General features: G+C 54.3%; 2 protein-coding genes across 2 annotated transcripts; one reads left to right on the top strand and one right to left on the bottom strand.

Annotated features, from left to right (window-relative positions):
- Positions 1-689: 689 nt before the first annotated feature.
- MIND_01426300 (uncharacterized protein) lies at positions 690-2004 on the top strand (the record flags this gene model as incomplete). Its single annotated transcript, XM_037370645.1, has 6 exons — positions 690-932; positions 1012-1057; positions 1107-1336; positions 1380-1745; positions 1797-1861; positions 1909-2004. 6 exons carry the CDS (start codon positions 690-692, stop codon positions 1955-1957), a joined length of 999 nt encoding a protein of 332 aa, XP_037212916.1. The 3' UTR covers positions 1958-2004.
- Positions 2005-17723: 15719 nt separating this feature from the next.
- Positions 17724-18471, bottom strand: MIND_01426200 (uncharacterized protein; the record flags this gene model as incomplete). Its single annotated transcript, XM_037370644.1, has 4 exons — positions 17724-17959; positions 18131-18257; positions 18304-18365; positions 18417-18471. The coding sequence occupies 4 exons, from the start codon at positions 18469-18471 to the stop codon at positions 17724-17726; spliced, it is 480 nt and encodes a 159-aa protein (XP_037212915.1).
- Between the last annotated feature and the right edge of the window lie 7703 nt (positions 18472-26174).

Genomic DNA, 26174 nt, shown 5'->3' with positions numbered 1-26174 from the left:
TAGCATTTTGCAGAATTACATGCCAGTTGCCTATGTATGTAATTTCCACCTTGCGCCCCCCTTGCATTAAACTTTGGGAGCAAAATTAACTCTCCACACTGTTATAGGACCAGCTAACAGAACTATTAATGTGATGCTATGGATATATATATATACTACATGCAATGTCATGTCTCAAATCAGTACCTATCTTATTCCCTTTTGTTTACCCTCATCTCAATATCCTCATTTTTGAAAGACAATAAGTACTTGTTAATTTCTGGGATTATATTCAAATACAAATTGTGATTATGCAATGAATGTTCAAGGTAGAAAATAAAGCCCGTGATTTTTTCTTTACAACATTGTTCTAGAAAAGTTAATTGAGCACCTAAATCAAAATGGGAACCCTGGAGACAAAAGCAACTTTTCCCGATTGTCGGCGATGAGGGCACGGTTGTCCATAACCAGGCATGGCTGAGATGCCCAATGAACGCCAGGAATGGACGGGAGACGGTACATTCTACTTAAGTCCAGGGTGATGACGCTGATGAGCCAGATTCTATTGCCCGCAACTGCCGTTGACCGTCTCATGAGCCCGAACGATAGGGCTTCCCACGCCGTCAGGCAACCATACGTGATTGACACTGACGGCGTGACACGTCGTGACGTGCACTGCCTTTTTTTCTCCTCCTTACTCCCCTACTACGATGTCCGGCGCAAGAGGCTGCTTTAACTGTGGAGGCTGTGCGTTGTCGTCGTCGTCGTCGTCCCCCACGTATTCTATCCCCCTTCCCCCTACTCTCCTTCCACCCCGTTTCCCCCCTACGTACGCTCTACCTACCGGGGACGTTTCGCTGACGATGTTTCTGCTCTGCTTTCCCCCCCTCCTTACCCGCTGTCGCTGTCGCCGTGGTCGTGGTCGTGCAATACACCGTTTCCCCCACACATGCGTCTGTGACTCGTGAACTGCGCACCGGGGACGTTGGCGCTGCCCTTGGACAATGACCCTTTCGGCTCTGACATTTGCAGTCGGCCACCAAGCTGCGAACTGCCCCAAGGCGGGCACCCCAACCTGGTACGCCTGCTGCCCTCCTCTCTGTGTCTCCCTGCTGACGATACCCCAGCTACAACTGTATGCCCCGCCCAAATTCCTGTGGAGACGATGACGCTGATGGTGGTCATGACAGGCGGCCTAGAGGGCCATGTGTCGCGCGACTGCACGATGGAGGCGAAGCCCAAAGCGTGCTACAAGTGTGGCCAGGACGGACACATCGTGCGTGATCCTTTTTCTCCCCCCTCCCGTCTCCCCCTTCTTTCCCCTTACCCTCGTCATCGGCGCCTGTGTGAGCGCTCCGTGCTTGTCGGCGCTAGTGTGGGCGCTCTTCATCTATCATTAGCTTTCGTGTTTATCCACCTTGATTACTTCCCCACCACCATTCCGTGCCTTTTTTGTTTCGTTTGCTATTCACTTACCCACTTTGCAGTCGCGCGAGTGTCCCGAGAACACCGCATCCGGCGGGGGCTTCTCCTCTGGCGGTGGCGGGCGCGCAGGGACCGAGTGCTACCGTTGCGGCAAAACTGGGCACATCGCCCGCGCATGTCCCGAGGCCGGCGCCAGCGGGGGCTATGGCTCCAGCGGAGGCTATGGAGGCGGTCATGCCGGCGGAGGCTATGGCGGCAAAACGTGCTACACCTGTGGCGGAGTCGGCCACTTGAGCCGGGACTGCGTCCAGGGCAGCAAGTGCTACAACTGCGGCGATGTGGTGAGTTGCCGTTTCGTTTTTTATGGCGAGGGGTTCTGACTGGAGCTTTAGGGCCACATCAGCCGCGACTGCCCCCAGGCACAACGTCGCGCGTGCTACACGTGCGGCAGCGAAGGGTGCGTTTTTTCGCCCACCTTACAATCCATATCCTCATGACCCGCAGCCACATCTCGCGCGACTGTCCCAACGGCGCGACCACCGCCGACGCCTGAGCGCGCCGTTCTTGTTTCTCGTGCCTCATAAAAGAGATGCTAGGTAAAAGAAGAAGTGACTGTCGATCTGCGAATGTACGAGTATGCGTATACGTGCCTGCTGCTGAAATGTGATTTGTGGTTTGCGTGCTTCTGTACTTAGCGTGTTTGTTGCTCGTGAGCGCGACGTGGTGGAGGGGTTAGTGTAGGTCTAAAGGCTGATGAGGGCTCAGCCTACTTACTGTATGAGCTGGCGACACGCCTTGGAATGTCTCCTACTTTTTTCATGCTACGCTCAAGACCGTAGGAGGCAAGAACCGGCTGGGTGGGGCGGAGCTGCTATGGCCTATGAGCGCGTAGGATTTCGGAATACACTGTGCATTCTGAGCGCCCCCGACATTGGGAGGAGACTGTCGAGGTGGAGGTGGGAGTGAAAGGGGGGACAGCCTAGGGAGAACCGCAACGGTGTGTGATACTTGCTATTCACGGCGCCGGCGGGCACCTCCACAGACACCACGGTAGCAGTCAGCGATTCAAAATCTCGCAGCGGTAGTGCAATTCGGCGCCGTCAATCGCATTGGCCGCTCATTCTACTCTACTACAAGAAAGAGAACAGAGACGAAAAGCGCACTGGCAGGAACTGTTAGATGATAAGTATTCTACGACGAAAGTCATAGCTGATAAAAACCCTAGCTGAGGTGAAGACGCACAGCTCGGTCGGGAATACGCATGGACATAGGTGCCTTCTGTCAACCGGGGGCCGGAATTGCAGCGCCCACTGGAAGTTGATGAGCGTCGTCAAGAGCGATATGATCCGATCTTTCATCAGACGATGACCCTTCTCGCCACGTGGTGTCACCAGACCTTCGCTCTCACTTCCACTCCCCCAAAAATGAGCCCCACTCCAGAAACTGAGCTTGCAGCTTTGCGTCTGGATACCCCACACCCACTCACCACCCTCCCAAACGAACTCCTGCTCGAAGTCCTTCTCCGCTACCTGCCGCCCTACCCGATCTGTGCACCACAACGCGGGCTGGGCTCTCCGTACCAGCTCATGCTCGTGTGTCGCCTCTGGCGCGATCTCATCCTCGACACACCGTCTTTCTGGCGGACCCTTCTCATCAAGGACGACTGGTCGAACCTCCCTGGTGGGCCCGCCCTGCAAGCCGCGCAGACAAGAATCGACTCGTGGCTCGCGCGTTCACGCGATCTGATGCTCTCCGTCCGCGTCGCGGCCGGCGCAAATCTGCAGAATCACGAGCACATCTTGGCTGCCATCACCGCGTACCGTGAGCGCTGGGAATACGCGGAGCTGACGGTATACGAGGCCAACGACCTCCACGTCTGTGTCGGCGCGGCCCCGAATCTTCGCGCGCTTGCCCTGAAGTTCTATCGCAATGAAGATATCGACCTCGGGGATGACTTGCGGGACAATTTCGGCGGGCACTGCCCGGTGTTCACTGCGCCGAAGTTAACCGAACTCGTTGTCCATTCAGCGCGCGAGACCGTCGAGGACCTTCCCGTCGACTTCCTCCCCTGGGCCGACCTCTCATCGATGAGCCTCGTCAATCTCAGTCTCAAACCCACGGCCCATCTCTTGGGCCGTACATCGCCTGGCTCCAACTTGACGCACTGTCGCCTGGCGCTCACGCTCGGCTCCGTAGGCTGGCTCCATCACATCACCAACCTCCAGTTCCCCGCCCTGCAATCGCTCGAGATCACCTTCTACGACGGTGACGCCGCGCGCGACTTGAAGTACCTCGAGGGCCTCGTCGCGCGCCAACTACAGGTGCTGGTCATCACCATCGCAAAAGCCTATCTCTTTCCCAATGCCGGTGAATGGCTGCGCAAGTTCATAACGCTGCTGGAGTGCGATATGAGCGCGCTGCGACTGCGCATCCTAACTCCGCATTACGAAGGGCAGCAAGAGGCATTGAGGCAGGCATTGGACGCTGTCGGACGCATCGAATTTGATGAGCGGGCACATGTGTACGATGTAGCGAGGGAACGAAACAGTGGTTTGTTGGCATATTGATGATAACCCCTAGCAGTTGTTATTTGCCTGAATATAAGTATGTTCTTTGTTTAGCTCCCACAAAAAACTTGAATTCACAACTTTTTATCACCTTTCCTTGAGAAACAACCCTATGGCTATCTTGGTGATGACCATCCTTATCCTCTAGCTATCTTGGAGCCACCAACCAGCACTGTGACTCCCAGGTAGTTAGATCATAGGCCAGTCCTCAACAACATCGAGCAAACTCCCGCTCGGCTCCTGTACCGCACGTTAAGCCTCTAATAGTATTAGGAGATTCGTGTCGACCGCTCACCTTTCTGGAGGAGACGAACAGCCCCGGGGCGCGAACAGTAAACTCTGCAGCGACAACGCCTCCCGGGCCCTCTGCTAACGCATCGCGCAGAGTCTGCATTATCTTCACACGCTGCGCTGCCGCCGGACCGGGGCTCTGACCCCCACCGTTGTCGTTGCTGAAAGTAACCTCGCGCAGCGCGCCAGAGACGTTGAGAGACGCGTTCTCGGCCGGCCGCCGCTTGCGAACCCAGCTGGCGACGGCGCCGAGAGCGGGGGCTCAACCAGCGTGATGTAGAAGTGGAGGGCGCGGAGCTGCCGCAAGAAACCCTGGGAGTTGCTGACCACACGGTGGAACAGGTACGTTGCCGCGTCGACTTCCATGCCGCGAACTGTAAGCTCCACGAGCGCGGGCGTGAAGGTGAGAAGGCCTAGTGCGTCGTGCAGGGGAGTGAGAGAGTCGAGGATCATGGTGGTGACGGTGCATTTGGAGCGTCGCAGGAGCATGATGAGGTGCATGCTCGCCTCTTCATCGAGGCCCGTGACGCGCAGGTGGGCGAGCGCGGGTAGCGTCAGGGTGTCGAGCCAGGAGTGCGCACCTCCCGGTGAGCACTGTAGGTCGAGACTACGGAGATGCGACAGGAGAAGCGGGATACCCGGCGCGGGCGCGCTGTCCTGCACTATCGTGCCGATTTCCAGTGTCGCCACAAACGGCATGTGGTGCAAAAGCTCGTGAATAGCGACCACGCTAAGGCGGCTGAGGATGAGTGTAGTGATTTGAGTCCAAGGGAGCGTGATTTGGGACATTCGCACGGACACGAGGTGGACCGTACGGAGCGCCGGGGCGTCAGCGAAGATCGTCATAGGTATTTCGGCAGTATTCGTGCTGAACGGGTTGGCGTCCAGCTTCAGGCTCCGCAGAGCGAACAGCCGTCCCTTCGCCAATTCGTGCAAACCGTCTTTGTGGACGAGGTCGTCAATAAATCCGGTGTATTTCGTCAAGCGCTCGGCGGATCCCGGAACACTAAAGAGGCTGAGAACAAAACCGCCGTTGATGACGTCCAGTTCTAGAGGGTGGGCTTTAGACCGCGCAAGACAAAAGTGGAGGAAATCGGTTGGCGAATTGTCCTGCCATGCCCAGGTGGCAAGGCGCGACCAGATGCTGGGAAGCTCGAGGGCCACGTGGCTAGGGTGCAGGATTGAATTATGGGGGTTATTAAAACCGGTTTGAACTCCCAGCCAATTTAGAAACCAGTTTGCAAACAGGGATTGATTAAAATTGCCTAAAATGGCAATTTTGACCTTTTGAATCATTTTTTGGGCTAGCATATGTATTTACTTGTTCTTTTACACCATTTCTCAAGCTTTCAAGGTACCCCTTGCTATCCTAAGTTATATTCTGTGTTGTCTGTATATGGTGTGACCCTATCACTGATGTGACGGTAACACTTGAAGCCTTTAAAAGACCTCCAGTGACATTAAATGGAGAGTAACAATAGTTGATTAGGATGTTACCTTTATAGCTGTAAGTATAGCTGCTACAGCATGAGCCAAAGTCTGTCTATAACCAGTGAATTGCCTAATTTTTCCCACAGGTCATGTGTTTTGAAACAGCACTTTTTCTGGAAATAATTAAAAACAGCGGTTTGAAACAGCTGTTTCGAAACGCGGTTTGAAACACCACTTAAATCCTGCACCCTACACGTGGCGCCACTCGCGCGACACACCGCGGCCAGCACAAGCGGCATGCACGGCGTCGACACGTTGCCTATCCCGACCTCCGTAACGCAATGCGTGAAAATTTTGCCCGTTATTTCAGGGGGCATCTCCAGAATACCGCCGTAGGTGACCGTGCGCAGCTGGGCCACGATGTTGCGCCGCGCGTTGAACGAGTTAAGCAATTGGACACGGAGAGTATGGATCCGCGCGCGTCGATGTCTGCCAGAGCATCTCGCAGCTGCGCAGCGTCGGTCTTCGTTGTCGTCGACATGAGTGGCGTCGGCAAGGAGGAAAGATTAGGTAAGTCGTGACGCGGTGATGGAGTGTCTACAATGTGACAATTAAAAGTTTCTATCACCTGTTTGTTCCATGGAATTTCTATGGAACAAAGAGGTGATACGAAAATAAAGTCAATCGTTGACTTGGCACTGCGTAGCCGCCAACATACATTTGCCCGGATTTGCACAAGGCCAGGTTCTCTCCAAAAAAAGAAGCTACTTTGACGGCTAAGACTATATGAGTGTATTCTGATGGATTCTCTGCAAGTATAATTAATTTCAAGCATCAGCTAAATAAAACACAATGTGTAACCCCTATTTGGCTTCCTCTTACAGACATTTGTTGATTTTATAACTTTAATTGGATAATTATGATAGATAAGGGAAGAAATTGAGCCACACCAATGACTGGCTAGCCACAACTTGAACGGAGGAGATTACTGAAAGTACAACAGATAAAGTACTGACCCATTTCCTTCAATTAGGCCAGTCACGGTCACATGGGATTTTTGGCCGAAATATTTCGGCGGGTCACGGGTCACAGCCAAATCTTTTGGTCCCAATTAGGATGATTTTCAAAATTTCCGTGCCTGCGGCACGCCGAATTTCCTAATCAGGTAATAAGTCACGCGAAATTCGGCCTGCGGCCGAATTGAACATTTCGGCTAGGATAGAGCACGGGTCCGGGTCCTGGAGGCTGAACCCTGACCCTGACCCTGAGGAACCCTGACCCTTCAGGGTCCGGGTATGACCGGGTCCGGGTTCAACCCGCGGGTCAATTACTAAGCACACTTAAAGTTGTATTCCATATGACAGAGGACAAAACATAAATTTCAGGCTATAAGATGAATTATTTTCTACTCTTTTTCTCTGCTGGACCTTCGTTCTCCTCCTCCTCTTCCTCTATATCTATCACATTAGCCTTACGCTTGCCCAACTTCTTCGCGTTCTGTCCCATACTAGTTGTGATTGCGTCAACGACATCTGATTGCGTACAAGATTGCACCGGCTCCAACTGCCGAAGCACAGACATTTTCGAATTGAGGCCCCATTTAACCGGTTTCGAGTAAACACCAGCAAGTGTCGCCCCTGGGAAAATACGCGCTCAACTGATGTAGATGTAGCTGGCAGCGAATGAAGCAATTGTTCACCAGATAATGGTATAGACATACCAGGGATACTCAGATAATCGAGCGCCATACGGGCAAGCGTCGGCCACGTTTTACGCATGCGCCACCACCACAAAAGTGGCTCATCAACATTCGGTTCAACGTCCATTGCGAGGTACTTCTCCAGCTCCGTCTTCTCTTTGGACTGAGAGAAGTCTAAGTTGATGAAAGAGGTGGCGATCTCCTCGACATGAGCAATGCTCGAAGACATGCTCACCTGACCAACATCAGTACTGGGTATCTTGAAAACAGAAGAGACATACCGCATCGCTCGCTGCCCCATCGGGCTCGAGTATTTCCAAATCAGAATCGCCATCGCTACCCCTACCCCTTCGTTCATAAGCTTGGAATTCATCCTCAACAAGCTCTTTTGCGGTGTCAATCCACGCTTGCTCCCACTTACGATATTTGAAATATTCGAGCTTGAGACTTGGGTGGAGGACTACCAGTTGGTTAGAATGGGTTGAGGGAAAATAACACCGTAATTACCCATGGCAATACGATAGATGTTCGAGGAATCAGCGGCCGAATAGTATTTGTTCAGCGTTGTCTTCGCCAAATGAAGTGCTTTGCGAATCGAGGTACGAACAACGCGGACCTCCTGTGGTGCCGGTTTAGCCCTGGATGTTGCAGCCGGGATGGGAGCGACGGTCGTTGTGATCAAGTCGTCGATCTTGTCCATCGTTAGGACGACACTCGCAATAGTACTCTTGTTGTCCGAGGAGAAGAGGATGGTCGCATCTTTGAAGACCTGGAGAATAGCGTTAGAAGAATACCATGTTTGCAAGGATCGGGCCATACCTTGAGGGTGTGCGAAACCTCATCTAATATTCCCCACTCGTCGTCCGTGATTTCATACTTGCGCAGTTTGAGATGACAATCTCCAGTGAGAGGGTTAATCGCGTCCCGGTATTGTAAGGCAAATACGAGCATATCGTACGTCGAATTCCAACGCCGTACGGACATCTCGTGGGGATTAGTCGCTCCCGCATGTAGTGTTGTGCACAAGCCTTTCGCCATGCTGGCAAAGCGCCGGTCGTTGAATTGATAATAGCAAACGCCAGCTTTCGAATCTGTTTCGAGTTTGAGAGAAACACAACAGACAGCCGGGCGTAGCTTACACGAGATAAAGCCGTCTTCACATCTTTCGTGGCATCGAGATACTCTTGTCGCTCCTCAGCTGTCAGGAGGTCGAATTCGTCCAATTCGGCCTCCCAATCTTCGGTCGTCGTATCTGGGGCAGCAGTGATTAGTCACAGTCCAGGGCTGGGTGGTAATTTGCGCACCTAGCGATGGCCAGGTCCGGTTCGGGATTTCGGTTCGAACCCGAACCGGACCGGACTGAACGCGCGTTCAGCGTTCAGGTTCGGCGAATGCCGTTTCCGAACCGAACCTGGCCCTCGGTTCAGCCAGGTTCGGCCATTTTGGGCTAAAAAGTGCCGGTTCGGGGCCGGTTCGAACCGCCGTTCGGCGTTCACGTTCGGCCAAATCCGATTTTGAACCGAACCGGACTTGGCCATCGCTATGCGCACCAGGTTCCACATCGGCCAAGTCATCAAGTGAATCTGACTCATCTTCAATGTCAAGCTGCTGCTCATCCTCCCATTCGGACTCGGTCTCGTCTTGTGCTTCACTATCACCATCCTTCCCCTTCTTTTCGCGGGGCTGGAACGGGCGGAGAAAGGCTTTGGCAGCCAAGTTGAGGGTGTGGTTGAAGCAACGCACACGGTTAACGGCATCAAAGGCATTATTGACATTTTCTCCGAGCGCCGTGTTCTGTGTATCGTTTGAGGTCGCATTGTCGCCGGTCCATGCCAGGATCTGGGTAGACATTCATCTCAGCCCATATGCGAGTGTAAATGAATGCATACCTTGGATTGGATGTTAAAACGGTGGAGCATCTCGTTGAATTCGTCCGCGAGAACCTGAACCTCCCCAGTGTGCGACTAGCCCACTGTCAACACCAGCTCATTCGGAGGAGATGCACGATTACCTTGGGAACTTCGAAGATATCCAGCAAGAAAACTAGCGGCTGCCCTTCGTGTTGAAGATGCACCGTCCATGCAACGAAGGCGCGGTGATTAGGAGACGTCCACGCATCGGTCGCGAAGCTCAGTCGTCCAGGATAGTTCTGAAATAGCTGAGATGATTCGGCGTGCCATAATGAATGCCTTACCTCGAGAAGATTCCGTATCCGAGCCGAGCAGCGCTCAAATGCAGCATTGAGGTCTCGTGCAACCGTGAATCGGCTGGGTACCTCCAAGTCGGGACGTCCGGAGCTCAGCAGTTCCTTAAGCTCCCGGTCTTCGATTGTTTTGAATGGGCGTGATGCTTCGGTGAGCCAGCGAACGATGTGGCATCTAGTTGAAAAGCAAAGAGTCAGTATTCAGAAACTGCAGAACATGTACTTGCCGAAATTCCGGCTGTGTGTGCGTGCGATGGGAGACCTTGACGGGACGACGGTCCGTGCCCCCAGGTGCATGGGCCTCGGCAAACATCGCAAAGACGTCCCCGTCGCGGGGCCCGCCGGTCTTGACGCCATGCACACGCTCCCTCACAATGTCCTTCCCCCAGCATTTCTCCGCATGCTTCTTCAAGTTCGATGTCGACGAGCGGTCACCAGAAAGTTCGCCGTTCGCCAGTGTCTGGTATCGCTTGATGCCCTGGAATGCTGTCATTGGCATTAAGTGAATAGCACGAATGACGCAGTTAAGAACACACCTTTGCTCTTGCACTTAGGCTTTGCAGCGCAACGAAACTCCTGGTAAGTACGGCCATCTTTGTCCTCCAGCGTCTTGACATCGGGATGATAGAACTGATAGTAGCCCGAGGTCCACTTGGCGGCTGAAAAAAATCGTACAGAAGTGCGAGAGAATCAAGATGACAACGTACTAATTGGATCACGACTCTCTGGTGCTGCTTCGGAGCCTCCAGCATCGCTCTTGGATTTAGATTTGCTGCGATCTGGAATAGAAGTCAGGAAGTGTCAAATAAATGTGTAGGGACACACCGGAGACAGAGCGGATGGCCGTTCTAGCCTTTCTCTGCAGAGTCTTGGCAACATTTCTGACTGATCCCGCTGCTCTCGAGACGACACTTGCCGCGCGTGATGGCGCGCGAAGAAACCGACATTCGAGGTCCAAAGGTGTTTGAGTCGAGGAACGATAGTCCTGCTTATATATAGGCATTGGTAGGGGCTGTTTCGCAGATGTTCAGGGTTTGTAGTTGTCTAGGGAGGACCGGATCGGCAAATGGAGGAGGTTCCAAGCGGGAAATGGACTGCAAGAATGGTGTGGTGGCGAGAAGATGAAAGACGTGGCACGCGATTGATGTCACATGCATGTCAATAAGGCCATCCAAGTGAGCGAGGAGTATCTCCAGGATTGAAGTGAGAGGCGTATGGGTCTTTGGCGTCAATGGTGCATGATTGGTGCTGAGGACAACTGCAGGTAGAAACCCGGCGGGTTTACCCGGCTCGGGTCCGGGTTGATCCGGGTACAGCCTCACGGCAACCCGGACCCGAAACCCGGTCAACCCGACCCGCGGACCCGCCGGGTTTACCCGGACCCGCGCTCTAGCCTAATTTCGGCCAAACGGTCATGGGTCACATCGAAATAGGTCAGTATTGTACTAAGCTTTTGATCACGCAAACTGAGCTAAAATGTAAAGTTTTTGCACCTGTTAATCCCATACATCTCTACATGTGTAGGGGCAACCCCGGAGGCCTGAGATCAAGGTCCCAGCTGGGGATGATCCAAAGAGAAGAAACTCTAAGGGTCCGCCTGCTATTTAGCTGCTATATACTGCTTGTCTATAGCTGCCACTGTCTGGCACAGAAGGCCTGGGCGGTGTTGCAGGCAAGGTCCCAGGGCGACCATCAAGAGGGTGTTGACAGATTGGTGATACTTTTTCAAACATCCTATATGCCTGTATATAGGGCATATATCTTGTGAGTCCAATCTCTCAATTGTTACATGTCACATAGTGTGACCCCGGGAGACTTGGTGAAAATGGCCTGTGTTGTATTATTCACCTTAATTATTCACTCCCTTCACCAACAATTATTCACCACTTGGGGAATCACTGATATCCTAGGGTGACCATTGGGAGGGTGTTGACAGATTGGTAATACTGCGGGCGATGGAGGCCGTGGAGGGTGCTGAGGTGGAGTGGCGGCGGACAGCAGCAGAGTGGAGCAGCAGGCCAAGGGGTCTGGAGGGTCTGAAGAGGAAGCTCCCCTGACAGGCTTCCTCATAACCCACAAGGTGCCCTTTGGGTCATCTGGATGGATGTAACATTCATTGGACCAAGCAATATTTTGCCACTGATCAGGATCCACATCCTTGAGGCCAAGAGCCAAGTTGTACCGCTTCTGCTTGGTGGTGTCAGGAACAGGGCCGGCCCGGGCCCACGTGACGGTCTCCTGCCAGTCTGACAAGTGTGGGAAAGATGGTTCAACCCCCATAGCTGGGCGGTCGGCAACCAGGCAGTGTAGATGGTGCCACTGCAATAGGGAGCAGGGTAGGGACAGCTCGGGGCGACTCGAGACGCCCCGCTGCCACGTTGTGTGACAGCGGTGTCACAGGATACGAGTAGTCGTCTAGAGTTTCCTACCCCTGCTGAAGGGAACGAGTCCATAGCCAAAGATCGCTGCCTAGTAGAGTTGGTGCCCAAGACATAGGGCAAGGCATAGGCTGGGCCAGTTGAACAAGCCGTTCGGGCGGGGCGTGACGTACCGCGGTCACGCCCGACGGTTCGGGGGTCGAGGGGAGTCGCCCCGCAACAGGGGCTGCGGGCCCGAGACCCCTGGAGCGCTTGAGAAGGGTTGCCAGTCCAAGGGGCGACATATCTCCTTTCCTGGAGTAACGAGTCGCTGTGGCTCCTAGACACCGCGTGACATGCGGGCCCGATCGGGCCCGCACCCTCCCATCGCCCCGTACCAGGGGAACCCAGAGCTTGAGGCCAGAGAGCAAGAAGAAGTGGCTAGGACAAGGGTGAACATAAGAGACAAGAGCCTGAGCTGTCCAGCCCAACCAAGGGCTCAGGTCAATGAGGCAAGCGAGCCTGGAGCGTTGGAAGTCGTCTAGACGCCCCTTTCCTGGGGTATGATCGCAGCAACCCCGCTCTAGGGGACCAGGCCGGAGTAGGGTTCAAAGAAAGAGACTTCAATGCTAAACCTAAGGTACAGGAGTAATACTCTAGTCTTTATATACTGTGGGCGCTTAGGGGCCGATCGGGCCCGCTGAGGGTCGATCAGAAGGGAGCAGGGGATGTCTCTGGTCGTCCCTGGTCGCTCCGCTAGGAGCCCAGGGACCATTCCTCTGGAAAGGAGCCATGCCAAAGTCGACACTAAGGAGTGTTTGGCAATGCAACAGTAAGGAGCTCCCTCCTGGACCCTGTGGTTGTCTAGGGCCGATTGGGCCCGCTGTCAAGGGCGTCCGGCGGCGCATCATGATCCCTGATGGCGGGTCATGATGGCTTGATGGCTGACTAAAGCGCGATCCGTGATTATGTCCCTTCTCTGGGATATTAGTGTTGTTGCTCATTGCTTTGAGCTTGTGAATTATGAGGGCTTGTCAAGCCCTAGGGCTCTAAGGGTGGTGAGGGCCCGATGGGCCGTATAGGGCCCGTTGGCCCGACCCGAACCCTGACATCACCCCCCCACTAGGCAAAACTCGTCCCGAGTTTTATCGTCCGATTTCCGTATTCAATTCCGATTTGTTGAGAAAAAAAATTTCGTCATTCGCATGTAGATGCCTTCTCGTCGAAGGGCTTAGTCGATTCCTCTCTCGCGTCCAGGCCCCAGTCGCGTCCTCCCAAAGGATGATCAGACATCCTGACGCTCTCCTGGGTCTCCCCCGTTCCCCGTTCCTGGCCGAAGCGGAGGTGGTCGTACACCCCATCCGGTCCAGGCGCTGCGCCTAACCTCCCAGCACTCCTCCCCATCGCCTGTTTCCCCAGGCACGCCCTTGCAAGGGATGATCCGACATCCGGACGCTTCTGAGTCTCCCCCGTATCCCGTTCTTGGTCGCAGAGGAGGCGGTCGTACACCCCATGCGGTCCAAGCGCTACTCCTAACCTCCTAGCACTCCTCCCCTATCGCCTTGTGTCGAGTTGGGCTCGGCGACGGCTCGACGCGTCGTTCTCGGTCACGTGCTTCCAACGTGTGCGTTCCTCCTACTGGGGCGCATGTTCCCCGTCGTCACGTGCTGCGTGTTACGGGCCCGCAATGGCCCGACACCAGCGCCGGAGCGGACGGGCCGGGTCTTATCCGTGACATCGCCCCCTCCCTTGGAACGACTCATCTCGAGTCGGCGTGGCTTGGTCGCCCCGGTTTCTCGGGGTGTTTGGTTGTTCACATTTTCCGAACACTGGCTTCCAATTGCATGCTGAGCACCGGCTGCGCGTTTTTAGACCATTCGTAGCTTCTCCCGTTTGCGTGATGTCAGCCCGGTCCGGTCCAGTGCGTCCGCGCGTTTGCCATGTTCAGTCTCGTTGCCAGTCGAAGCCCAGAGGCGATGGGGTCGTTATGACGACGCCTAGCCATCCCTCTGTCCAGCCTCCAGTTTTGGGGTGTTATTGTCCCCGGTTTTTTGCTGCCAGTGTGCAGCCACCCCTGTTCAGGGGTCATCGTTGTTTTTTCGTATATGCAGATTTGGCCCGTCAGTTCGTCGGGGCCCGTCAGGCCGATTCGGGCCGATGTGGGCCGAATCGGGCCGATTCACGTCATCGATCCCATCATCTTAGTCGTATGAGGGTTTGAACATCAATTCGCACGGTTTTGGGTTTGTCTGGTTGAAGGCCAGCACCTTTGAACGAAATTTCCCACGGTTGGGAAATGGGTCACGTTTTCGGGCACACGGGACGGGTCTCTTGCTAGTGAAAAGAGCCTGGGTCTGCTTCTTCCCCCAGCGCTCCCAGAGTGGTTTTCCACTCTCTTTGGCTGCTATAGAGGTTGGGACGGACTCAACGTTTCCCGTGCCTCAAGCGCCGTTCACCGGAGTGGACGCCCCATGGCAGATAGAAGTTGCGGCCCAGAAGTCGACATCTGGGGGAGCCGATATTCCTTACCTCGGCGCCAGGGTACGAGAATTCGAAAGAAGAGGGTATAGGGAAAGAATTTGCCAAGTAGGGGCGAAAGGAACAAAGGTTTGTGTTCGGACCAACGGGTCATCGGGCCCGTGGATTGACAGGCCAGACTTCGAGTCGGGCCGCGCAAGGTCTCCTAAGAACGCACACCAAGAACAAAACAGACGGATTGTCGGGCCCGCGAGTATGACGAGCGGGGTAGATTTGAACCGAAAGGGCCCGTTAATTCGGTCCCTTGTCGTTGTCGGTGATCGAAGGTTCGAATCGGGTCGTTTCGTCGTTGTTAGGCGCAGAAGGTATTGAAGAACTCCTTAACCGGAGTGAACAAGTGGAGCAGGTTTTGACCTGTTCCCAGGAGTTTTAACGCGAAGGGGCGGACTCCTCAACCCATAAGACGAATGGAGCAAAAGTTGTTGGCTCCCAGGAGTTTCAAGACGAAAGGGATAACTCCTCAACCCATTGGACGAAGTGCCGACACATAGAGTGGTCGTTCAGCACAGAAAGGATGCTCCAAGAACTTGAGCTTTCCAGAGAGCGCCCCACACTTGAAAGAAGGACAGTAAAGGAGGTTTAGCATTCTGTCAGGAACAGGGCCGGCCCGGGCCCACGTGACGGTCTCCTGCCAGTCTGACAAGTGTGGGAAAGATGGTTCAACCCCCATAGCTGGGCGGTCGGCAACCAGGCAGTGTAGATGGTGCCACTGCAATAGGGAGCAGGGTAGGGACAGCTCGGGGCGACTCGAGACGCCCCGCTGCCACGTTGTGTGACAGCGGTGTCACAGGATACGAGTAGTCGTCTAGAGTTTCCTACCCCTGCTGAAGGGAACGAGTCCATAGCCAAAGATCGCTGCCTAGTAGAGTTGGTGCCCAAGACATAGGGCAAGGCATAGGCTGGGCCAGTTGAACAAGCCGTTCGGGCGGGGCGTGACGTACCGCGGTCACGCCCGACGGTTCGGGGGGTCGAGGGGAGTCGCCCCGCAACAGGGGCTGCGGGCCCGAGACCCCTGGAGCGCTTGAGAAGGGTTGCCAGTCCAAGGGGCGACATATCTCCTTTCCTGGAGTAACGAGTCGCTGTGGCTCCTAGACACCGCGTGACATGCGGGCCCGATCGGGCCCGCACCCTCCCATCGCCCCGTACCAGGGGAACCCAGAGCTTGAGGCCAGAGAGCAAGAAGAAGTGGCTAGGACAAGGGTGAACATAAGAGACAAGAGCCTGAGCTGTCCAGCCCAACCAAGGGCTCAGGTCAATGAGGCAAGCGAGCCTGGAGCGTTGGAAGTCGTCTAGACGCCCCTTTCCTGGGGTATGATCGCAGCAACCCCGCTCTAGGGGACCAGGCCGGAGTAGGGTTCAAAGAAAGAGACTTCAATGCTAAACCTAAGGTACAGGAGTAATACTCTAGTCTTTATATACTGTGGGCGCTAGGGGCCGATCGGGCCCGCTGAGGGTCGATCAGAAGGGAGCAGGGGATGTCTCTGGTCGTCCCTGGTCGCTCCGCTAGGAGCCCAGGGACCATTCCTCTGGAAAGGAGCCATGCCAAAGTCGACACTAAGGAGTGTTTGGCAATGCAACAGTAAGGAGCTCCCTCCTGGACCCTGTGGTTGTCTAGGGCCGATTGGGCCCGCTGTCAAGGGCGTCCGGCGGCGCATCATGATCCCTGATGGCGGGTCATGATGGCTTGATGGCTGACTAAAGCGCGATCCGTGATTATGTCCCTTCTCTGGGATATTAGTGTTGTTGCTCATTGCTTTGAGCTTGTGAATTATGAGGGCTTGTCAAGCCCTAGGGCTCTAAGGGTGGTGAGGGCCCGATGGGCCGTATAGGGCCCCGTTGGCCCGACCCGAACCCTGACAGGTGGCATGGACCTTGTGCCTGATTTGGCATCCATATTCATGCTCCTTGAGTATTGATTTGACAGTTTTCCGTGAGACACAAGGCACCATCTACAAGGTCCTGCGTGATTGCCTGTAGGGCCGCATTGACTAGTGGCAGCTAATTCATCCCTCCTTTCACAGCACCAATGAATTGGTTTTGAACTGCCACTGGCAGCTCTCTGGGTCCAGTCTTGGAGGCCATTGGATGGTAGGTGGTGGTTCAAATCCCAGCATATGGTATGACACAATGACAGAAATTCTGGTCACTTTGGCACACATAATCCTCCCCTGCTAGGTGAGCTGCATTTCACTTACCAATGTTCTCTGTTTGGATCATCCCCTGCTAGGACCTTGGACTCCAGGGAGTTGGGACTGGGGTTACCCATACAATTATTATGCCAAATATGTAAAGATACTGGGCTGAATTTGGTGTAACCTCCTGCTTTACATGGAAGTTCTGCATGCTGGTTACTGTCTGTAGGGATGGAAATATTTGAAGATTAACCTTTTTGTGACAGTTTGAGACCAAATAAATCTGCTGTGATGATGAGCATCACAATGAAAACCTCAATACAAGCTTATACAACATCCAATTACAACTGATATCAATAAGAACATCTTAATCTGTTAGCCGTTTCCTGTGGCTCAAACCCCGAACACAAACCGCACAAAATTAGGATTTGATTAGTTGAGTTGAAGGTCCTGGTGATCTCCTTGATTGCTCATTTTCTATGTGTATTAGTGACATGTGACTGACAGAAAATCTTCGGCCAAAAATATCACACTATGTATACTCATAATAATCTGAAATATCATATCATAGTTTCTTATGATATATGATCCTGCTTCCCCAAACATTTATTTCTGTACCTTTGTGTTCAGTATATAGTTCAGTAGCAATATTAATGTAATGCTCATCCACATCCTTCTGTTGGATTGTGTTTAGAGGTGACCTTTCAGAGCACCTCAATGAGACGCTCGCAGGCAGTCGCTGATATTGCGGAGACTTTGACCGGCATGAGATCGTAGCGGAATAGCGTTACGACAGGCTCGGCTACCCCCAAGTCGCGATTTTCGGTAGCAATGAACGCATTGAAGTATGCATATACGTCAACTCGATGGGTTTTGTATGCGTCGTACACGGTTGCGCGGATGAAACGGCGCGCGTCAAAGAGTCAAAGCGGATCGCATGTTCAGCTACATTAGAAGCATTAGTCACTTCCCTATCACGGTGAGGCGAAGAGACCGCGCGGAATCAAGTCCGGTACAATAGACCTTGTGTCCATTTTAAACCGTATAAACGGCCTAAACCGGGTATATTCAACAAAGATATTGACACACCACCGCAGATAATTACACCAAGCTCCACAACAACACGCCCGCACAGGCTCCCGCCGCCATCAATCCAGCGCCAGTCCTGGCCGCAGCATTAGGCTTCGCGTTCGGGTTCGTGCGCGCTGGGGCGGGACCCGTTGCGGTGTTAGACACGGGATTGCCCGAGGGCGAGGGCAGGCCCTTGAAGAGCCCGTCGACTTTGAAGGTGGTGAGGGTGAGTGTGGTGTTCTGCTTGTTGCAGGTGGAGATCAGGCCTGGAGAGTTACGGTTGAGTGTCGTGAAGGAGCATAGGGCATGTGATGGTACGGTAAAGATGAGGGTAGGGTATATAGGCGGCAACACAGACAACGGGGAGGAGATGAAAGCGAGGCAGGTGAAGATGAAAGGGAATTGGAGAGACTAGAAGGATGGAAGAAGGAACGCACTGTCGATGAGCTTCTGTGTATTGGAGTTGGTAGCGTCGACGGTCTGCCCCGCGTCGACAATCGCCTGGCACTCATTGCACGCAGCGAGCTGGTGCAGCAGGCCGTCGTTACAGATCTCATAGGATTGCTGGGCAATGTCAGCGCTTGCACAACTCCGGGGGCGGATGGCACACCTGGGCGACGATGATTTGTTGCGTGCACAACGACCCGCACTGCGTCGAGCGCTGTGCGACACCTACTCTGCTTCAGCCTACGACGACGGAGAAAGAGGTGCAGCTGAACGCACCGGGCTGCAAGAGGAGCGTGGTCGCGGCTACGAAAGCGAGAGAGCGGAAGAGCATCGTCGTTAGAAAAGAAGGGAAGGGAAGGGCAAGGCGGCGACTAGCGACCGTGGAGGGCGAAAAGAAGGAATGACGGACGTGAGAGCCGTTTCACATTGCGATGGCAACGGCGTGTGATCGACAGCGTCACACGTTCGATCAATCTATCAACAAACACACATGTGCAACTCGGCTCGACTCGTGTGTCCGAGTTGCCCAACTCGTTGTCGAGTCGAGTCCAAATTCGGTGTCACACCTACGGTGTTCATTACCCGCCAGGTCAAATTGACATGATGGATTGTCATCGAATCAGTTGGCGGCTGTCCTAGCCGGCCTGGGGTCTTGATGTGACGATGATTGGAGTTCAAGCGGAGTTTAAACTTGATGATATGGGGCATTAATCAGAGAAAAACTAAGGAAAGACAAGCAAAAAGCAGTGATATATTGATTCAAGCTGAGTTATTATGCAAATATGCAGTGTATCTGTCTCGCCGCAGCCAGAAGTCCCCAAAAAATGCCGCTCAGCTGTCGGCAGATTACCATCAGGCGGCAGATCGATTGGCGATCAGTCGGCGCTGCCAACGCAGAGACAGGGAGCTCGTGGCAGGCCGTTGGGCCGCAGCGGATCATTATAGAGAGTGACAGTAGATAAGTGTCCATTGATGACTTCTTCTCGGGTCTGATGTCCGTTGGGAAGGCGGGTTCCATCAAATCTGAAGCACTGAGGCATCACAAGCTGGCTTGCAGCCAATTACTTGCTTATGCCAGGCTGAGGCAAGGGCTTCATTCATGCCCTTGCCATGGCTTTCTGGTAGAACTGCCGACGGTCCGGTCACGCAGTAGTCAGGACCCCGCACACCGCGGGAGCCGAGCTCGAGTAACAGTGATGGACGTCGGCCGATCACGTCAAAATCACCTGGCGGGTCCTGCACACCCTACAAGCTGGCTTGCAGCCAATTACTTGCTTATGCCAGGCTGAGGCAAGGGCCTGCAAGGGCTTCATTCATGCCCTTGCCGTGGCTTTCTGGTAGAACTGCCGACGGTCCGGTCACGCAGTAGTCAGGACCCCGCACACCGCGGGAGCCGAGCTCGAGTAACAGTGATGGACATCGGCCGATCACGTCAAAATCACCTGGCGGGTCCTGCACACCCTACACACCGCACCGACGGCAACACTATTGCGATGGCAACGGCGTGTGATCGACAGCGTCACACGTTCGATCAATCTATCAACAAACACACGGGCTGCTGACGCATCAGGACGACGTTGCTTCTGACGCTCACCATGACCGGCGCTGGCGCTGCATATCGACGCTTGGAACTCCCGGGGAAGGGCCCAGCGATACCCATGTCCCCCAACCGGTATGCTGAAACGTGTCACAGACTCACAGTGTCAGGGTTAACTTTTAAGTAATAGGGTCAGCCGTTCTGAATTGAAATTTAAAGTGCGCAGTGTTCCGCAACGGTCCTTCTTTATCGCTATCGTCGAGCCAAAACTCGGGTTTATACAGTGTATGTCTCCAGCTCTAGGCCTCTGTTTGCGTGGATTGTTACTAACTTGTTAGTCCTTCTCGCCGTTCTCGAGCCTCTCATCTCGGCTCACCAGCCCGCTTTGTCTTAAAGTTGGCTCCGCTGCCCTACAGGTTTTGCTCCAGACTTGCTCCGTGTACCCCCCCTCATTAATTATTAGCTAGCGATACATATATCATCTATTATACGGTACCGGTCATTCCTCTTTCAAGCTCACCGTTCCTTCATCTGCTTTCGAGGTCCTCCGGAGGCATCAACCCATGGATGGAACTCCACCGCCAGCCCGTCTCCGGATTCCTCCAGCACCCGGGGTGCCTCGCGCTCTGGCGCGTGAAGCATATCGGGACGACGACCGGCTGCGGCGCCACACTCTTAAAGCGCATCCCATCAAAAAGCTCCTGCGGTGTCCTGGCGAGCGGGTCCTGCTTCCGCCCTTGCGCTGCCCGATACGCGCACCGTCTTATTCGATATGCCTCTAAATTGGCGGTGGAAACAGGCGGGGAGTTGTACAACACTTCCTGGTGCTCTGCCCGGCGGGTTAGTCAAAATTTGCGGCACAACTGCAACGCAACTCACTGTGCATTTCCCGCGTATTATTGAGCACGACCGGAATGCGCACCGGCGCATCCACCCATATCCACGCGTCCGCGACCATCCACGTCAGGGCCGGCCTGTCTTGGATGCTTCTCCATCCGCGGGTATCTGCTGGCTGTTCAACGAGGTGAGCATGGGTCTGCTAATAGGACGAATCTGACTAACCGTTTTCGCGCAGATGCGCGCCACGGCGACTGTTTCCGCGCTGTAATTCACCGCGACAACAAGACATGGCTTGGGCGCCTTCGCCCGCCGCCCGTCGTACGTCTGGCCAGCCCCGAGCGCCGCGTGCTCAAGCGCACGACTCCGCGTGTTACACCACAGTATCATGCCGGGTTGGAGCTCGTGGATGTCGCGCAGCGGCGGGAACATAACCAAAGAGGAGTGAGTAACTTGAATATTGCTGCTGGCTCCGCAACTTATATAGCACGCCAGCGTAGCAGGGTGCGCAACACAACACGTCGTACAGCGCCTGACTCAGCAGCCGCCAATGAGTCGACAATTTAACTAATCGTAATCCGCTCCATTTGACAGGTTAATTCCGCTGTCAGGGCCTCTGAGCCCGGCACGCACCTCGGCGGCGCTCGTTCAATAGCCGATCCTCGACCTGGCATCACTGTGGGCGCTCGCACCGGAAATCCCGAACTGCCGCGACGGAGTAATCACCCATCATGTCCGCGGGATCGTCACGAACTCGACCCGATCACTGGCAAGTGAGCTTAACCTGCGATTTGCAGCCTGCGACAGCGGCAATGTTAACAGCCTTTTCCGCTCTGGCATTATTCGAGCGCTGAGCGCTCGTCCAGCGCACAGATGAAACAGCGCAGGCCCGGCCGGCCGAGGAAGTTCTGACAATTCCGGTTGGCGACTAAGGTCGAGGTCTGTATCAAGGCCAAATGGCAATTCCTCCCAGCTGACTACCTCATCAGGGCCCAGGGGCATCGGTGGCGGGTAGTGCTGGCCATAAATGGATATCTTTGTATAAATATTGAATATATTCTAAATGTTATGGATATAATATGATGTTAGTGTAGACCTTGAATATTTGTATACTTAAACATAATATAATATATTATGAATACATCAAGGATTTATCTATTTCTGGTTTTAGTGTATTCATAAAACACCCACTGCACTATTTTGACTAATTAATCCTGTCATAGTCACATTGTCACATTTATGCCTGAAATGTCTCTCTCTGAGTCACAGGACACAACAAGTCTCTTTAGTCCCAAAGTGGCCCAAAATGGTAATTTTTAAAATATTCTGCACCTTTGGTGTGCAGACCTACCATATAAGGCAGGAGGCTATATGAAAATTGGTTATTGGCTAGATTGTACATTTCTGCCACAGGTAGCACAGGTTACTGGCCCATAAAATTAAATAAAATATTACCACATTCTCTTACCTCAAGCATACAATGTCTGATGTCTGTCTGCCCAACAAAGATGGTGTCAATTGGTATTATTACTAATGAATGGCTAAAGACCGGTTTAGCAGATAATGTTTACTTCTTAGGCCTTAGGGCCTGCTCGGTGTCCCCAGATTTGATCCCATAGCCAGTCTGGAAACTCAGCTAAATATCGCTGGCCCTCACGCATGAGTAACCCTTTTCTCCCACAGCCAAACAAGTGTCAACCCATCAGACGTGTAGATGATCTCGACTACCGTTGCATTATTTTGTGTAAAATTTGGAATTTACGTGTAATATAGTACTCCTCAGTTGCCAACCATAGACTTTGTCTACAGGTACGATTATTGGGGCGCCAGTGTATAATGCGACTCTGAAAAAGCATCAGTGTGTATTTTTGCATCTTTGCCTGGCCTACACACCATCCACTTCGCCCACTCGGCGTTTCCTCACATGGTCGTCGGCGCGCCGCCAAAAGTCCCGGCCACCGAGAGCACCCTCGCACCAGTCGTCCGCCCACGCGCCGTAGCCCCGCGGGAAGAAGACAAACCCCGGATGGGCCTTGAGCCGCTCGTCGATCGGAGGCGTTATGATGCGGCGGTGGATCGCCACAAACACGCAAAGGGGGACATCGGGATCTGACAGCGCATCGAGCACGCGCTGCCGGGGGCGAGGATTTGGGAACGCGCAATGGCGAGGTGGGTCAGTGCCGGCAGCGCAAGAGCCTGTTGCCAGACTGCCAGGCGCTCATACGCCGCGCCAAAAAGGTGGAGATGTGTGAGACCGGCAAGCGCTGGCTGCGCTACGAGAACGTCGACGAGGAGCGGGTTTTCCAGAGGGAAGAGGCGGGAGAGAGTACCGTAAAGGCGGCGCAACTGCCCCTGCGGGAGAAGGTCCAGAGCGCCGTGGATGAAGGTGTCGGCGGTGATCGTGAGCTCCGTGGTATTCGGACACGCGCTCAGGATCGAGAGCATCTGTTTCTCCGACAGGCTGCCTATCAAGAGGAGACTTTTTGTAGCCTCGCTGATTAGTGTAGGACTGCGGTCGACAATTTTTCGAAAGGCGGGATATGGGGCATGTGCCACGCGGGGCTCTCCAGCGTATGAGATCGTATCACTAGGCGCGCTGACGATCAGTGCGCTATAGAGCAGCGGCTCAACCCTTGTAACACCAGGTAAGCAAGGCCAAGGCACCGAATCCACGTGGCACGCACCACTTTTTTACGCGCCATGCAACCCTCATTAGCAGCACTATGCCTAATGGGTAATCCATCGCTGCCATGCGGAAAACGACATGTTCGAGTTCGGGGGGGAGATTAGGTCTGCTGCCCATTGTAGTGGTGGTTAAGAAGAAAGAAGCACCGCATGAGTCAGCGATTGATGACAGAATGATGTTCCAGTTGATCGCTGATCGATCAAGAGGAGCTGTTCGGTGGCGTCGCTGCCGCGCCGATGTTGCGGACGGCGGGATACGGATCATGTGCCATGAGATACAGGCCGTTTTGGCGGGACGGTCAGCGCCGTAGGGAGAGAAGGAAGGCGGCATGACGATGTGCTAGCGAATGGGCATGTCCCTGCAGCGCCACTCAGCATCTCACCACCAACGAAACATGCGATAACGCACCTTCCATCGACAGTTGCAGTCATGGCCAGTGCTCTGAAGGACGACGAAAGTGCAGCTCTGCGATATGGTTCTCGCTAACCCACATCCGGCGATGCGCGGGCCAGCTGTCCCAGCACGCTACGCTACAACGAGCAGCAAGTCAGCAGCTGAAACGGCAAGTCCACATTGACCACGCACCGCGAGAAACTGCACACACCCACCCGGCTTCACTCGTCCCTCTACCCACGCTCACCCTTCCGACCGACCGACGGCGCCGCGAGCAAGACGAATAGCGCATTAGGGGAGAAAGCAAGAAGGAGAAGCGTGGTGACACGTGTTATACGCGCTGATGCCCTGAGTCGGTCGCTAGGGCCGGGTATCCGCAGCAAAAGGAATTGCGTCCTCCGGGAGTCGAACCCGGTGCTAGGCCATGGGAAGACCCAATGTTACCGGTACACCAAGAACGCGTTACGACCGGGGTGATCCCATGACCCTCAACCTTCGCCTCAAGGAGCAAGTCTCACATCACAATGGTTCCTGGAAGCCATTCTTGCATTATTCTATCTGTACATTGTCAATACGAGAGTCTACTATATGCTATACCAACATCAGTCTGAAATCTGCCTAATATGACTGCAGTTCTGCTTTGACTGTGATTTTGCAGCCATCATTTTGGACATCAGGAACAGTTGGGGCTCAGATTCTGTGATGAAGCCTTAAAAACTGGTTGTGGCAAAGGCTATAATTATAAAGGAGCTAGAGCTAGACAATATGCTGCTAGTGCTATCTTGGGGCACTAGACATTGACACGGGTACTTCCGCGGGTGCCTGGACAGCCATTGTAAGGGCAACCCTGGAGACTCCGACGAAAGCCTAGCAGGGGAGGATCCAAAGCGTGAATAAGACTACAGGAAATACACGGAGGGACCGACCTAGCAGGGGAGGATCCAAAGAGAAGAAACTCTAAGGGTCCGCCTGCTAGGGCGCCAACTATATACTGGTCGTCCGTAACTGCCGACGTAGAGCGCAGAAGGCCTGAGCGGCGTCGCAGGCTCTGTCCCAAGGTGATCGTTGGGAGGGTCTTGACGGATCGGTGATTGTGCGGGCGAAGGAGGCCGTGGACGATGGTCGGGGTGGGTCGGAGCGTCCGAGGGGGCGCCCGGGTCGGATGCGCCTCGGATGCGTTCGGAGGGTCCGAGGGAGGCCGAGCGGGGGGTCCCCTGACATCACCCCCCCTTTGAATGCGGCGTCCCGACGCATAGTTCGGAAGGGCAAGGAGTCGAAGGTCGCTGAGGCGATGTGCCGTGGTTTACCTGGGTACCTCCGATAGAAGTCCGCAATTTTGTCTGGCGCGAAGACACGGTCGAACCGAACCCACGAGTCGTGGCAAGCATCGTAGCCTTTCCATCTGACGAAGTAGTTAAGACGCTTATACCTTATCCTGGCATCCAAGATTTCCTCGACTTCCCATTCGGGGACTCCGTCCTCTAGTTCGGGGCGGTTCGTCGTAGCCGGGTCGTCCATTGAAGGGGGTCGTCCTGAGCGAGCTCGAGTTTAACAACGGGGAAGACGGGGTGGAGCTTGGAGTAACGCGGGGGGAGGTCGAGCTTGTAGGCACCTTTGCTAACCTCTGCGAGCACCTTGAACGGTCCGAGGCGCTTGTGGGAGAACTTCTCGGAGGGCCGAGTCGTTCTAATGTCAGAGGCGTCCAACCAAACCTTATCACCAACTTGAATATTCGGAGCGTCCGAACGTTTCCGATCGTAGTACCGTTTATACTCGTCTTTGGCTTTAACGAGCGCGGCCTTTGCCTCGGAGACGCCGTTTGCTATCCGATCGCGAAACTCGTTCACTGACTCCAACTCTGAGCGGGTGCCCGGCTCGAAACCCATTCGGGGGAGCCGGCCAGTGTCCGTCATAAAGGGTACCTGTTGAGTGGAGGAGTGAACGTGGTTGTTATAGGCGAACTCAGCGGCAGGGATAAGCTCGTCCCAGTCGTCTTGTTGGTAGTTGGTGAAGATCCGGATGTACTGCTCGAGCTCTTGGTTAATGCGTTCGGTTTGTCCGTCAGTTTGCGGGTGGTAAGCCGTAGAGGTAGCCGGCTTGACGCCAATTAAGCGCCAGAGTTCGCGCGTGAAGTCAGCGATGAACTGCGAACCACGGTCCGAAATGTACTTCTCGGGGGTTCCGTGGTGTCTCCAGACGTTCCGATAGTACAAGCGGGCAGCTCCGACCGCGTCTATTGTCGTATGGCATTCGGTGAAGTGAGCGCGTTTCCCGAGGGCGTCAACCACTACCATAACCGCGTCATACCCATGGGCCTCGGGGAGCTCGACGATGAAGTCCACAGTGACGGTGTGCCAGCGCTCGGGGGGGACTTCGGTTGGATGTAGCTCCCCGTGCGGAAGCCTTCGGAGGGCTTTCGTACGACAGCATAAGTCGCAGGTCGCGACGTAGTGTCCGATATGGTGGGACATCTGTGGCCACCAGTAGTTGCGCGAAACCAACTCCAGGGTCTTGAACCGCCCGGCATGTCCGGCGACACGCGTGTCGTGGCAGAGCTCTATAATGCGCCTCCTTAGGTCTT

This window comes from Mycena indigotica (assembly GCF_014461135.1).
Source record: "Mycena indigotica strain 171206Taipei chromosome Unknown Mind.scaff0020, whole genome shotgun sequence".
Lineage (NCBI taxonomy): Eukaryota > Fungi > Basidiomycota > Agaricomycetes > Agaricales > Mycenaceae > Mycena > Mycena indigotica.
The sequence above is the reverse complement of the archived record's forward strand: the minus strand, read 5'-3'. Positions and strand labels throughout refer to the sequence as shown.